Source organism: Balearica regulorum, chromosome 1 (assembly GCF_011004875.1).
Source record: "Balearica regulorum gibbericeps isolate bBalReg1 chromosome 1, bBalReg1.pri, whole genome shotgun sequence".
NCBI classification, from domain to species: domain Eukaryota; kingdom Metazoa; phylum Chordata; class Aves; order Gruiformes; family Gruidae; genus Balearica; species Balearica regulorum.
This window is the reverse complement of record NC_046184.1, coordinates 104,813,162-104,827,991: the sequence shown is the minus strand read 5'-3', so window position 1 is coordinate 104,827,991 and position 14,830 is coordinate 104,813,162. Positions and strand designations below refer to the sequence as shown.

At 36.1% G+C, this 14,830-nt stretch overlaps 1 protein-coding gene across 8 annotated transcripts in view; it reads right to left on the bottom strand.

The window, feature by feature from the left end:
- Positions 1–14,830, bottom strand: part of GBE1 (1,4-alpha-glucan branching enzyme 1) — a 180,105-nt gene that overhangs the window by 117,902 nt on the left and 47,373 nt on the right. For all 8 annotated transcript variants that reach the window (XM_075769449.1, XM_075769480.1, XM_075769438.1 and 5 more), the window contains one exon: positions 6,080–6,195. In XM_075769449.1, the coding sequence (XP_075625564.1) occupies positions 6,080–6,195 (116 nt within the window). The remainder of the gene's footprint in view (positions 1–6,079; positions 6,196–14,830) is intronic.

Below are 14,830 nucleotides of genomic sequence, written 5' to 3'. Positions count from 1 at the left end.
TTACCTCCCAATGAGTCAACTCTTCCTGCCAGTAAGCTTAACCTGTAACCAGAGGTCTACAATAACTTGCTGAAGGGTCATGGCTCACAACCAAACAATGAAGCATGAAGGGTATTACCACAGATTTAACTAATGCTTTACTTCCCATTCACCACACCACTGATGTCTAGAAATGTATATGCTAGATGACTTAAGTCCTATTCCCTAAAATTCAAAATGCCAGGAATGGCACATCTGCTCCTTCTTGCACATAGTTTATATACCACAATGCTATAGAACACTAGTTTCATTCACCGATCAGCTTTGCAGACCTGGTGATTTATTTTTTTTCCATCCTACACACCATTTAAATTTCACATCTTAAGTGACATGGAACTTAACAGGCTATGAGCAAGGATATTTTCCACCCCTCAGCTAAGGTGAAAACAAGAAATATTAGCATTTGTACATGTAAGGAACAGTGAACGTTTCTTCAGGAAGCTTCCCACCTCTGCTAGGGGTACCTAAGGCTCCTTTTGTAAAAGCTGACTCCACATAACCTATTTACATCTTGTTACAGAAAACTCACCACCTGTAACACTTCCATACCTAGCATCCTAACCACCAGCCTTTATTAATACCATTAATAAAGAGTTTTCCCAGGTTTTCACATTCTCATTAAAAAATGCCTTCATGTTTTGACTGCAGACTGCTTGAAGCGCATGAGACCTGAACTCGAAGCCAGTCTGATACTATGCTGCTGGACTTCCTGATCAGCAGGGTCAGCTGCAACACCATCTACTTCATCAGTGACAGTAATTGCACTTGATGAATTTTGCTAACAGTAGTTCCCTGACACTGATTAACCTACCTGCTCACCATATTTGATTCAAGTTAAACATAGAGTATGCAGATCTACTACAAAGTATAGGATACAGTGGTAAAAAATTCTAAGGACAAAGTTTTTAATAATATTCTTTACATTGAACTTTCCTCTCCCCTGCACCTCATGGATACAAATGTACTTTTAGGTTCTTCTAACCATGATTAATCATGGTTAGTGTTCTGACTCCAAGTAGTTCCTCCTTTGTACACTTTAATATTAAAAAGGGTTATACATTTAGACTGGAAAATTATTCCAAACCAGCAGTAGTGAACTTTTAAAACATTCCGTACAAACTGAAAAAAATTTGTGACACTGTTCTTCATGCCAGCCTCAATTTTGTATTGAGCTTGGCACCAATAACTACTGTTTAGCAATTGCTGAAACCACTCAAACATGCAAGAGTGGAATATCAATAGAAGAATTTTGTGTTAACAAGTACAGAAGATATCAAATCTAATCATCTCATTACAAGATACTCCCTCAAAAAACTATAAAGTTTACCTTTTAAATACATATACACATGTGTGTGTGAAGGAGGAAAGGATATAGATTTAGCAAATGATGGCATGCAAAGTTGTTTAAAAGTTTCTACCATTTTCTGAGGTGACCTTTCCAGGGAAAGCTTGCATTATTTGTTCCCTGAGCTGTATATGATTAATTCTGTCAGCATACACAGAGAAATTATGAAAGCTGCCCAGAAATGATCTGTTAAGACCCAGTTAAAATTAACTATAAAATAGGGTTTGTTTTTTTTTTTTTACTTTTATCTATCTATACTCAATTACATAAAAGCTATGAGAAAGCTAGCCATGTGTAGTTAACTCATATAGCTTCAAAAATGTAATAAGAAACCAACAAATTTAGTCACTGATATTTTACAGACAACTTTCTAATCTTTACCTCACTCTTGTTAAAAATTGCATTATGGAGGCATGTCAGCCATCCTGACTTACCTTCATAACTCAAGAAATAAACCAGAATCACTTACATTAAACTAGATCTCATGAATGTACAAGTGATACTTAGTTGCATACAGTGTTTTAATTTTATGCATCTATACAGGATATTTTCAGATTTGTTTATTAATATTTAAAAAATCTGGTTCTGTCAAGTCACAGATCTACTGACATTACTGAAAAGTTGACCAATTACTACTATTTTAGTATATCATCTCCAGCTCACGGAAGAAAACTTAATGGTTCTGCTATACAGATCTCCTATTCAGTGTTCCAGGGCAGCAGGCAGCTCAATCACAATTGCCAATATTTTTGAAGTACGGATCTTACCATCTTTTCTTATTTAGCCACGTGAAAATATTTTAGAACTTGATCATTAACAATGAATTTGGAAGTTATTTTCATCTAGGTTTGAATTCTTACTGGCTTCTATTTCCCAGTTGTTCTGCATTTTCTGTGTTGTTCCTTGGCATTCCTATGAAGAATGTATTAAACGAGTTCTCCACTACAGATGCTAAGACCTCAATTGTTACCAGTATCATCCTGACCCCTAAACTCCACTGACACTATTTCAAAATTAGGATCTTGTAAATTAAGTTTTCACTGTAACCCATAACTGCTTAAAAATATCCATAAAACTCATTTATAAATAAACAGTAAAAGAACAAAGTGGAACACCTGCATACATATATGACAACACATGACAAGACTTGCTAAAGAAGCATATCCATAGCGTTTTCTGAAAGCCTTCTGTATACTGTGAAAAGTTAATTAAGAATACTCTAGAAATGAAGGAAGTAATTTTCAACCATTGAAGCAGCACACTTGCCCCACAACTGCCATCACTGTTAGAATGACAAACACGCTAAACTTAAGAAATTTTGGTTGTTCCAGGCTATCTTTCAAACTACTCCCATTAGAATAAAGAAACAGAGGTAGAGAGACTTAGTTTATTAAAGCAAAAGATTTGCCTTTTTTTTTTATCTGTGCTCAGCTTATGACATCTGACAGAAGTTTAAAAACACAGACACCACATACAACAGCAACTATATTTGTCCACTTAACTCACTCTAAGCTCCCAAGTAATCTGTGGGAGAAGGAAAGAAAAAAGCCCTTTCTACCAGGTAACTTTATTTTATAGATGGATATCATAATTCCCATAATAAGGGAGTCACTCAACTGTGATATGCATCCATCCCTCCACAGAGAAATGTATCAAAACATCTTTTTGGTCTAGTGGAGGGTGCCCCTGCCCATGGCAAGGGGATTGGAACTAGATGATCTTTAAGGTCCCTTCCAACCCAAACCAGTCTATGATCTATAGCAGGTTTAATTACTCACCTTCTTCAATGTTTATATTTACTTATGAGAAGACTTCTTAAGGAGCTACAGTTGTCTACCAATGAAAACAGGCAAATGTTTAACCTATGCTCCTTATTCTACTACAAAAATGTTTTGTGACCTGATCTAAAATAGTGTCAGCATCTACGCTCCATCCATTTCCCATTCTGGCTTAGAAATCAGTTATTTAAAAGGAATGACCTTATCACCATTTCAGAACTTGGCATTCACCTATGTAGAACTGAAGATGAAAACAGTGCAGACAAAAGCTAAAGACCTTCTGGAGAAGACTTTTTCCCCCCCAGCAGATTAATCAAATCACTGCATAAATGTCTGAAATTGACTATTTTAACTTAAATATTTTAAAATAATATTGGTAAAAGAAACTTTAAAACCTGTGATTCCCTTATGCTTCTTTAGTAAAGCAAAAGAGGAATACCTTTATTATTAAAAAGAAATAGTTTTTGTTGCCTAAGATAGTGCACACAACAGTGCTTGTGTATATAAATATTAGCTCTGCAATCTGCATAGTAATTTCCATCTACAGACAAACCAATATTCTCAGCTTCTACATGAAGAAAGAACTGCAAGACTATACTGTACCACACAAATCCTCATGTTCACAAAAATACACACATTTATGAGTGATCATAATCTAACAGAACCATATAGTTTGAAGAAAACTTACAGAAGAGTAGCAGTTTTCTGAACCCAGTAGTAGAGTGAGAGGATAAAAAGATCCGACATAGCTTGAGGATAAGATACATGCCTATGATGTGGAATATTCCAACCTCATTCCAGCTTTTGTGACAGATAAACCATTTTAGAACCACCTTAACTGGAGATATTTTTCTCCACATTAGTTATATCATCTAAATATACTGAAAGTACACATTGTGATATGTTAGATTCAGTTGTGTAAGCACCATGGAACAAAAACAAAGTGTCATGAAAGATTATTAGCAAAGTCACAGATAAGGCTGGGAGCAGTTCCATATGGATGAAGTCATCAATTATGGTTATGTACGCTTGTGAATCAAATTTCTAAATCTTTGCACTTTTTTTTAAACACAATAATATACACGCTCAAAAGCAAATCTATCTCACAGGCAGACAGAACAGGTTAGGCTCACAAGACTGTTTGACAATCACGTATTTTGAGCGTCAGTGACAACTGCACGCATTTGTTTAAAATTGACCATATAAAAGCACAATTAAAGATGTGGCAGAGGAAAAAACATAAAATAAAAAAAGGAAAACAAACTCACATTCTGCTCTGCCAGACAGAGTCTCATGGCTTTTCAGAAGACTCAGCACAACTACAGCAGATCCTACTAGTACATCACTACCAAGAGTAATCAGTAGTCAAAAATATCTGCCTACTAACCAAGGTATGCACAACACAATCTTTGCTTTATGGAGTTTATAGGTCAAAGAAAATGGTGAATGGAAAGAGAGAAAAGTACTATAAAGACCTGTACTTCAAAATTAGGAGATATGACCAGTGATTATATAGGTAGACAGACAATGAAATAATCTTAAGTTTTTCCAAATGTGTTTAAGAATATATGCTTTTTGCTATTATGTTAATTATCAACACTCCTCATCATTCACACCTCTTATCTCTACACTGAGCATAGAATGTTCTACAGTAGGTGAGCTCAATAGTTTTGTAGATACAACTTAAAAGGTAAATTTAGCAACCATCAAAAAATCTAACCTACTTCTATCTCAAAACCATGGAAAATATTAAGTAACCATTCTGCAATCTCACACATTTCTGCATAATCACTGTATTTCTGAGTTGCAGAAAACTGTTTTCTTTCCTGCTCTGTAAAATAAGAACAGCTTTCTCATCCTTGAACGATTACTCCTAAATTTCAATTTATCCATATTTATTACTGGGATAATTTCATAGGCCATAACCAAAAGCATAGAGATAAGCACACACATTGAGTAAGCATTTCCAGAGCATTTTTATGCATATCTTTGTTTCAGCAGATTTCTTGTTTACCTAAGCTGATTTTCAGCAGAAAAATGAGGATTTTTTTCAGTGTGTTAGTTTTGTTAATGGGAATCCTGAAAATATAGCAGTATTATACAAGTGCTCCCTGTTTCTTAATTTTCCTAGTCTATAGATGATTTCAGTATGTTTCTTTCATTAACTACTCATTACTGTCCCCCAACTCTGGAACTGAAGCTCTGACTGCAACAATTCAAAATTCTCAGAGTTACATCTCTGACAGAAATCAGTCTTCACCTAGAAATAATCAACTCTTCTGGTAAGTTAGTTGTCATTATGTATATATGCACTAAGCATAACTACTGTGGCATCTTGACAGCTCAAAGAAACTCTCCATTAATTTCTGGAAGAAAGGATTTTATACTCATGGATACTCACAAAATACAATTGATAAAATACAATAAAGTTTTCCCTGCATCTGTATTTAGTTTAACTTAACCTAAGCCTACTGCTCAATACCCTTAATTCCTGAAGGATAGGCAGAAGTTTTTCAAAGTCACATGTACAAAAGCTCACCTGAAAAGCCCCACTTAAAAGGATCACAAAAATTACCAAGGTATTGAGATTTGACTAGGATCATAATCTGAAGTAGTTGCATCAAATACAGAAAGACTTTATCTATACATTACTTAGTTTTTATTTTTCAAATTAGCAATATGTTTTCATCTTGTAACATGATACAATATATCCACATTCCAGCCACACATGCCTGTTCCTAAGCATCACAGAGTTAGATGTTAATGTTTCACTCATTGAGGTCACTTGGCAGAAGCAGATAAACTGATTCTGCTTTTTAGAACAATTAAAAGAAGATAAGAGTTATTTAAAAGAAAACAAAGACAATTGAGTAAGAAGGGTTACAAGAATTGGACAGAGTAGGCCTAGAACCAACACCTTTAGCTTTGATCCATGGGGCACAGGAGGATAACCATCTTCTCCAGGTGGAATAAATAGCTCCCACTTCCCATACTCCATCTTCTTATATGGATGAGAAAATGGATTCCAGCCATCTACAATATAAGAAATAATACTACATGTATTTATCTTAAAATATGTCCAATTACAAATCAAAGGTATAACTGTGTTCCATCTTTCAGAATAAACTTCAGTGACAGAGAAATACTTTTATATCTGATACTACTATACATGTTCAAAAGAGGGTCAATAAAATGTAAAAGATTTTCAATAGGAAACCATACTCCAATTCCAATTTGATAGTGATTAAACTTTTTCTACTTAACCTTCTTTGACCAAAATCAAGACAGCCGCCTCCTCCTCCTCCCCCCAAAAAACCCTCCTGATTTTAATTCTGCAAAATCATGGTGGTATGAAAATTAATGGCTGAAAAGTAATGCTTAATGTAGATTTAAAACCCAATACTTCACATCCTAATATCTGTTGCAACACTATGGGAAAAATTAATCAGTAGCTGTTGATTATGGAGAGGGGAAGTGGACAAAAAACGTAACCAAAACCAACCTTCATAGACTGAATGCTCAAACCGAGTTTGGACATACACACTGCTTACTGCCTTTATTTTGACAAGCTGACATCCTATTAACACTCATTAAATGTACAAAACAGGAAAAATAAAGGGGAAACTGCAGACAAGCTTGATGGCAATGGCTAGCAAACCACACAATACCAGACATGACACCACAGCAAGAAAATTTGGCACAAAATCTTTTATTTAAGTAAGTCTTAAAAATTCCTTTTTCATTGAAAAAGTTTACTGAACCAAGCTTAGATTACATAATTCAAGATTCTTTGTCCTCTCTGGATTCACTGAGCACTGGAAACACACAAGGTTGGTCATTATGACATGCACAACTGAACAGACATTTGCCAAGAAGGTCTTGTGTGTTTGTACGCATGTTCAAGGTTAATTCATATGAATGAGACTGAATATAAAGCTTCTGAACTGACAGACTTAGGCAACGTAATCATTTCTAGGCTAGAAGGAAGTAGCAAGCCAAGTTTCAAAGTTGTTTGGTTTGTTTGGGGTTTTTTGGTTTTTTTTTTACCTTGAAACGTATCTCAGTTCAAGGCAGTTTAGACTCCTAAGCTAACAAGAAACTAGTCAACACAGAAAATTGAATTAGAAGACATTCAAGGAACACATGATAATCTTCCTTCATGCTAACTATTTGCATACCATGTCCTGTTGTATAAAAAACCCTCAAAGGAGAATAAGCAGCCTACAGTGACCTATCTACAGGAGGTGCAGTGCATCTCTTGAGCAAATATATATAATGTATTTTATTTCAAGGAATGGTAAAAAAGATGTCAAATACATCACTAGGATTTTGAGGCTTTAAAAAAAATGAAGGCTTAAAACTGATATTTTCTTTTAAATTGCAAGAAACTAAACTGTCTGAAATAAACATAAAAATGGGAACAGAAAAGAAAGATGAAAAAAGTAACAAACATCTTAAGAAGTTGCAAGACAACTATCATAAATCCTAACAGGTTCCTTAAAATAGTCAAGACCTTATGGTAATTACTACAAAGTCTTTCAACCTTCTTCCCTCTCATAGATATCTGGTCATCTTCACTGCTTTCTGTGAAACTCTTTCCAATTGAGCTGTATCTCTTGATTACAATCACAGAAGGGTAGGGATTGCAAGGGACCTCTGGAGATCATCTAGTCCAACCCCCCTGCTAAAGCAGGATTATCTACAGCAGGTTACACAGGATTGCACCCAGGTGGGTTTTGAATATCTCCAGAGAAGAAGACTCCACAACATCTCTGGGCAGCCTGTTCCAGTGCTCGGTCACCCTCACAGTGAAGAAGTTTTTCCTCATATTTAGATGGAACTTCTGTGCTTCAGTTTGTGCCCGTTGCCCCTTGTCCTGTCACTGGGCGCCACTGAAAAGACTCTGGCCCCATCCTCTTGCCATTTATATATTTATAAGCATTAACAAGATTTCCTCTCAGTCTTCTGTTCTCCAGGCTAAATAGACCCAGGTTTCCCAGCCTTTCCTCATACAAGAGATGCCCCAGTCCCCTCATCATCCTCACAGCCCTCTGCTGGACTCTCTTCGGTAGTTCCCTGTCTTTCTTGAACTGGGGAACCCAGAACCAGACACGATATTCCAGATGTGGTGTCACCAGGGTGGAGTAGAGGGGGAGGATAACCTCCCTCGACCTGCTGGCCATACTCTTAATGCACCCCAGGAGGATACCATTGGCCGCCTCAGCCACAAGGGTGCACTGCTGGCTCATGGAGAGCTTGTTGTTGACCAGGTCTCCCAGGTCCTTCTCCACAGCGCTGCTTCCCAGAAGGTCAGCCTCTAACCTGTACTGCTGCTTGGGGTTATTTCTCCCTAGGTGCAGGACCCTATGCTTGCCCTTGTTGAACTTCATCGGGTTCCTCTCCACCCAACTCTCCAGACTGTCCAGGTCTCACTGAATGGCAGTGCAGCCTTCTGGTGTATCAACAATGCATGAACTTGAACCAAATATACCACATAACGACTTGCTAATACTGAGCAAAATAAAAAGCTAAAGCAAAGGTCTTCGGCCCAGCCTCTATAAAACTCACTTTGGGAAACTGCCTGAAGTTGAGTTCATTACATACATCAAGAACACTGAATTCTTACATTATTCGAAAAATTTCTCATGACCTCTGTTACAACCACCTCTCTTCCCTCTTTTAGAGGAAGAATGCTTGCATTTCTCTACCCATCTAAGCATCTCTGCTCTCCACAGGCAGCTTTAACAATTCTGCCCAAGTCACTTACACTTTCCTCTCCACTAGCTAGCAATACCAGATGCTCCTGTTAGCCCTTCCTCTTCTCAGCCATGGTCCTTCATTACTGGGTGTCTGTGGCTCATGACTTAAGAATAAATGCAAAGCACTAGCCATCTGTTTTAGATGGTCCTACTTAAAACCATTGTTTACAACTTACTCCCAGAGACGAACTCATTTAAGAATGTTAAAACAGAAAATACTGCTTTGTATGAAGGCAAGAAGCACAAAGAGTTACAACATCCTGAAAACTGAAGGCTTCCTTCAAAAAGGAAGTGGCTCAGGCTTCTCTCATTTTTACTGTTCAGTTTTCAGCTTTTTCAGCAAAACATAACCAAAAATGCCTAGGGACAAAAAAACCCACACCAAAAACTAGATAGCAGACTATTCAGACATTGAAAAATGTAAGAAACAAGGAAATATCTTAGTTTGCTATTGGGGAGTTTGAAAACTCTGCCAATAGCTACAAACAGAAAAAGACTGAGAAGTTATCAGCAGAAGTTCAAATCAGCTTGAATAGGTTTTAGGAAAAAAGGACACCATCACAGAAATCCCATTAGCTATACACAGAGACAAGAGCTTCTATACAAGAGTTCAGGCCCCAGATATGTCTTAATCCAACACAGAAAACATCTTGAATAGCCTGGTACTTTTAGTTTCTCTCATCTCTGTCACTAGATTTTCCAAAAACAGTCAATTATTTAAACATTACATCCTACCTCAGCAACATGAAGCACAAGGTAACTTCTTGCTCAGAACTGCACCCTTAACATGCCAAAGAATCATGAAATTAGCTTTAATCCAGAACTAAATTCAAAACTATAATGGCTTGGATTCTACCATTTATCATTAAAAAAAAATCAATTTAAATGCAATACTTCCAGCTAAATCATAAATTGCCTTCTTGTTCCACCTCATGGTTTTATTCTCACATTGGCAAGCATATACAGCTCTGAGGATCATGGCTTAATTTCTGGTATGAAACTTAATGTTAACACTCCTCTTGCTTCTCATAGGGGAAAGGAATTATTCTTATATATTGACCAAATCATTCACTTGTTCTAATGTAAGAGCCAGTACATCAGTGCGATGTAATAACTATTTTTTTCAAAAGTGAAAAAACTTCACAAACTAAGGTTGAATTCTCAAGTGCAATAAACTCATCTCTTCGAGCAGTTATATTTCTACATTCCACATACTTTTGATCAACTGAAAGATGCTCAAAGAGACTACAGAGTCCAGCAAGCATTGACACAGCTTTCTTGAGGAACAGATATCAGACAAATAGCAGTTCAGACAAGGGAAGGGGCATCAAAATCCTACTATTTCATAAGATAACCTTTATATCATTTGCTTGGAATATGAAGTCAGAACATAAATGGAGAGATTCTCTAAGGACACTATACTGTTCTACATAGGGGCCAGTTAAGTCTTCCTCCTTCTACATTGCCTGATTTCCAACAGCTGAATAGCAGGGTCATTAACAGAATCTGCTTAAGAAGTGATTAAACAGCTCAAACAGTGACATAAAAACAAATGTCATTACTTCTCAGATAGGATGACTCCCTGGATATTAATAGCAGCTTATACTTCAAGTCTACTGTCTTTAAGTTGTCTGCAGACACAGAAGCATAGAACTATTTGACTCTACTCATGAAATCTAGGTATTTTTCCATGAAAAGTTTTGAATAAAGTAGTACAAAGATCAGTATCATACCATAGTAGTATCTAGACTTCGTTTAGGTAAAAGTTTGAGTCACATCTGGGAAAAAAATAATCACTCTAAGATATGAAAAGTTTCCAATCAGCTGTCAGATATTCAAGTTATATATAAGAGCCAGTGGCTTCAGTTTCCCCTTCTTCACTCTGAAGGAAGCCTGTCAGAGTTTAAATAATAAAACTCCCCCCAAAACCAACCAGCTCACCCTCCTTCCACCCTTCAGCCCCAGCAGAAGCTGTTCCCACCAGTGCAATACAACACAAGTAGAAACCAAACCAAGCAGACATTCCAGAGTGATCCACATTTCAGATATAATGTTAGCTAGGAAGGAGGGAGGGAGAAAAAAAAGAGAAAAAAGGGAACTAAAGAATAGAAACCACAAGTATGACAATGTATTATATCAAATACTGACTTCCAAGTTAGCATATACTCATTCTTTCAAGCTTTAAAGCCAGTAACTTTTTTTTTTTAATTAAAATATTGTTTACAGATAACCCACTGAGTCTTTGTGGCCAAATACAATTTTGAGTGTTCCAATTCCCAAATTTTGAGTGTATCAGGTCTGGCTGGGATGGAGCTAATTCTCCCCATCGCAGCCCTCCCAGCGCTGTGCTGTGCATGGGTAGCTACCAAGGTGTTGGTAACACACCAGGGCTGTGGCTGCTGCTGAGCAGCGCTGGCACAGCACCAAGGCTGTCTCTCTCCAACAGCCCCCCTCGGCAGCGGACAGCTGACCCCAAGTGACCCAAGGGATATTCCATATCATATGACATCTGCTCAGCAATAAAAAAATAAAGGAGGAGGAATTGGGGCATTTGGTATTTACGACATTTGTCTTCCAGAGCAACCACTACACATACTAAAGTCCCACTTCCTGGGAAGTGGCTGTTCATCACCTGCTGACAGGAAGCAAAGAATAAATCTTTTGTTTTCCTTTGCTTCCACACATCGCATTTGCTTTTGCTGTATTAAGCTGCCTTTGTCTTGACCCACAAGGGGTTTTTTCCATCTTATTTTTCTCCCCTCCCTATCCTGCTGAGGAGGGGTGATGGAGCAGCTTAGTGGGCACCTTGTGTCCACCACAGTCAACCCACCACAGTGGGTTACCCTCAAAACTTGCACTTCAGTGACTTATTTTGAAATAGTTGACTGTAAAGTAGCAATAAATTGCCCGTAGTCACCAAGTTCCTCAGCAATACAGCATGCAAATAAAATATTCAGTGTGTTATCACCGTTTTTAAGGTAGCTGTAATGTTGATACTGCCTTTAGTATCAGAAATTCAGCTAATTGCTTCATACACTTGATTTACTGAGATGCTAAAAGTACTAATTGACAAACCTTAATGTTTTTGGATGTTCATTTATTACTTTTCACATAGAATAAAGCATCATACAAGAATACCAACAGATATAATATCTTTTTCTCTCCAATTATGGAGTTTTAAAGAAGAGACAAAAGAACCCTGGAAGTATTGGGGTTTTCTTGAATTTATGTTTTTCATTCTCTAACCCAAACACAGATTTGTGTACTATTACTAGATTCTAGCTTTCTTCCAGAATGCAGTGATATTGAAAATTATTCTATAAACAGGAGCTAGCCCAGTCATTACAAGTGTCTCAAAATGACATACAAAAATACTGTAATTTGGGCCAAAGTACCTCAATAGCAAAGCTTTTGTTGTCTGCTATAAGGCATAAAGGTCATTTACAAAAAAAACTTTACATTTGCAAGATTGATGCTTCACATGTATAGAATTACAGAAATAAATTATCCATGTTTCTTTTATGCACAGTTCATAATAAAGCTATTACCCACTGTCAGCTTAATTATAAATTCTGAAATAAATTTAAGTTCTTTGTAACAGTCTGCACTTGCCACTATAATTTTTACTAGTTTTAAATCCTCAAAAACGTATCAGATTAAGTAGTAGGGACTAATATTTTTTATCATTTATTGTGTCTTTCCATCAAATATCTAAGAGACTCGCAAACAATACCATATTAAGTAAAACACTGAGAAAACACTGCTATACATCTCCCTACAAAATAACTAAAAAACAAAGCACAAATTGACTGCTTTTATATTATATGTCATCATATTTCAGTTTAAAACCTAAAGAGGTGCTGTCATTTAAGTTCCATGTTTGTTTCTTTGCATGAGACTTCCAACTTCCAAGTAGTTCTATTACAGTTATCTTAATAAAAAACCCCAAGTTTTATAAAAAAAAATTAAAAACAATTCTGATCTCCAATTTAAATACTATATAATAAATTTAGTTTGAGACTTTAACCTGCTTGAAAACTTAAAGAAAGGTTAAAGAGATTCAGTTTTAATTAAACATATCCGTAGTAACCTGAGTCTAAATCTTAGGGTTTTGCAACCCAATTTCTCATCAGAACATTATTAAAGCTCATCTGAATTGAATGACAATCTTCCATTGCTCTAGGCTTTCTGAGTACATTATCTGCCCCTTTGGGAATGAATACTTTACTATGACTGATGAATATGATATATAGTACAAATGCAGTTTTTCCACATTAAAGTGAATTTCTTTTCAGTCTTTTGACTTTTTACTGCCACATTTAATTAGCATCTAGATACAACTGCTCTAAGATATTAGTCCTAAATTTCTGCTTCATGTGATATATTACATGAAATATTTTAAATGAAGTAGAGTTTAGAAAAGAATTCCAGTTTTTAACTGCTGTATTCTGGTGTGTGTACTTCTCCCTCCAACCTGCCAAGCCAATTTACAAGTTACCCCTCTTTTTGAAGTATTAGTTATTATTTTTGTTAAAAGTCTGTTTTTAAAGTGGCCATCTATTATAACACATACTTAAAATAAATGTATTCTAGTCTTCAACTGTGTTGAGTAATTTAAAGCCTATTATATCCATCACATCACATAAAAACCTTCAGCAATGGGTGGAGTTGCAAGAAGTAGCAGAGGGGTGAGGAGGAGAATATTCTGTGTTTATACATATAAAGTTGAGCTATTAAAATACCCTCATCTAGCTGTCTTGCAGTCAGCATTGATGCTGACATCACTATAATCTAGCAGTAGGTGAACTATACTCATGATTTATTATTCAGTTTTAAATCAGAGGACATATCTGATTCCCACATTAAAATTCAAGTACTGCACTAACCTGTTTTATCAATGTCTATGTCAATAAAAAGACATGGACTATTTCAAGGAAAGCTACTCTTTCGTTCACTAGGTTAACCACATCAAACAGGACCATGGTTGAAGGTAGTGTTGCACTAACTTTTCTGTTTATCTTCCACATTAAAAAAAATTTTTTTATAAAAATAATCATTGTCTGTAGACTCAGATCATCACAGTGAATAGTGGACACAGACCCTCCCATTGAATTCTTAAAGAGAGAAAATACAAATTGCTGGCAATTAAAATAAATGCATTTTATGACTGAAGCGTAACATGACTATTTAAGCACCTTCTTTTGCTTATTCTATTTATAAGTGTATTGATCTTGGGACTACAGAAAAACAGTACTAAACCAGACTGCTATGAAGCAAAAAAGAAAAAGACTTAACAATGGATCTGAAAAACAAACTGCCAGGGTAGTCCATTTATTTCTTAATTACTCTGCATATTTTTACACAAGCTTAACCACAGTACTTTAGAAAGCACCACCAGATACTACAACTAATAGTATATGTAATGAGTCTTATAATTTTAAAATTATATAAGCACATACAATTTCAAGTTCATGACTGACTTCCTCAAATACAGTTTGCCCTTTCAATAGTTTCCTCAAACAGGGGTAAAGAAGGAAAACTCAACTTTTAACTTGTTTAAGCAGAAATAGTTCACTGCCTCAAATTGGCAATTCATATACTTTTTTGTAATATAAATATACACACTGAACATTCACCAGATGAAGTATTTCAGCAAAACGAAAGCTGGATAAGTAACACAGCATACTTTGAAATGCAGTTAAGTGAACAAAATCATTTCACAGATAAGGTCTCAGTTCAGTAAGGGCCAGCAATGAAATTCCTAGTATCTTGCTGGACTAATACCTAACCCTGAAGAAGGGATAGAGTAGAGAGGTGGAAGGGAAAAAACAGAACAAACATCCCCAAAATCACAAAAAAAGGAGAGTGGAATTAGTATTGCAAGATTTAAGAGCAAAAATATATCTGAC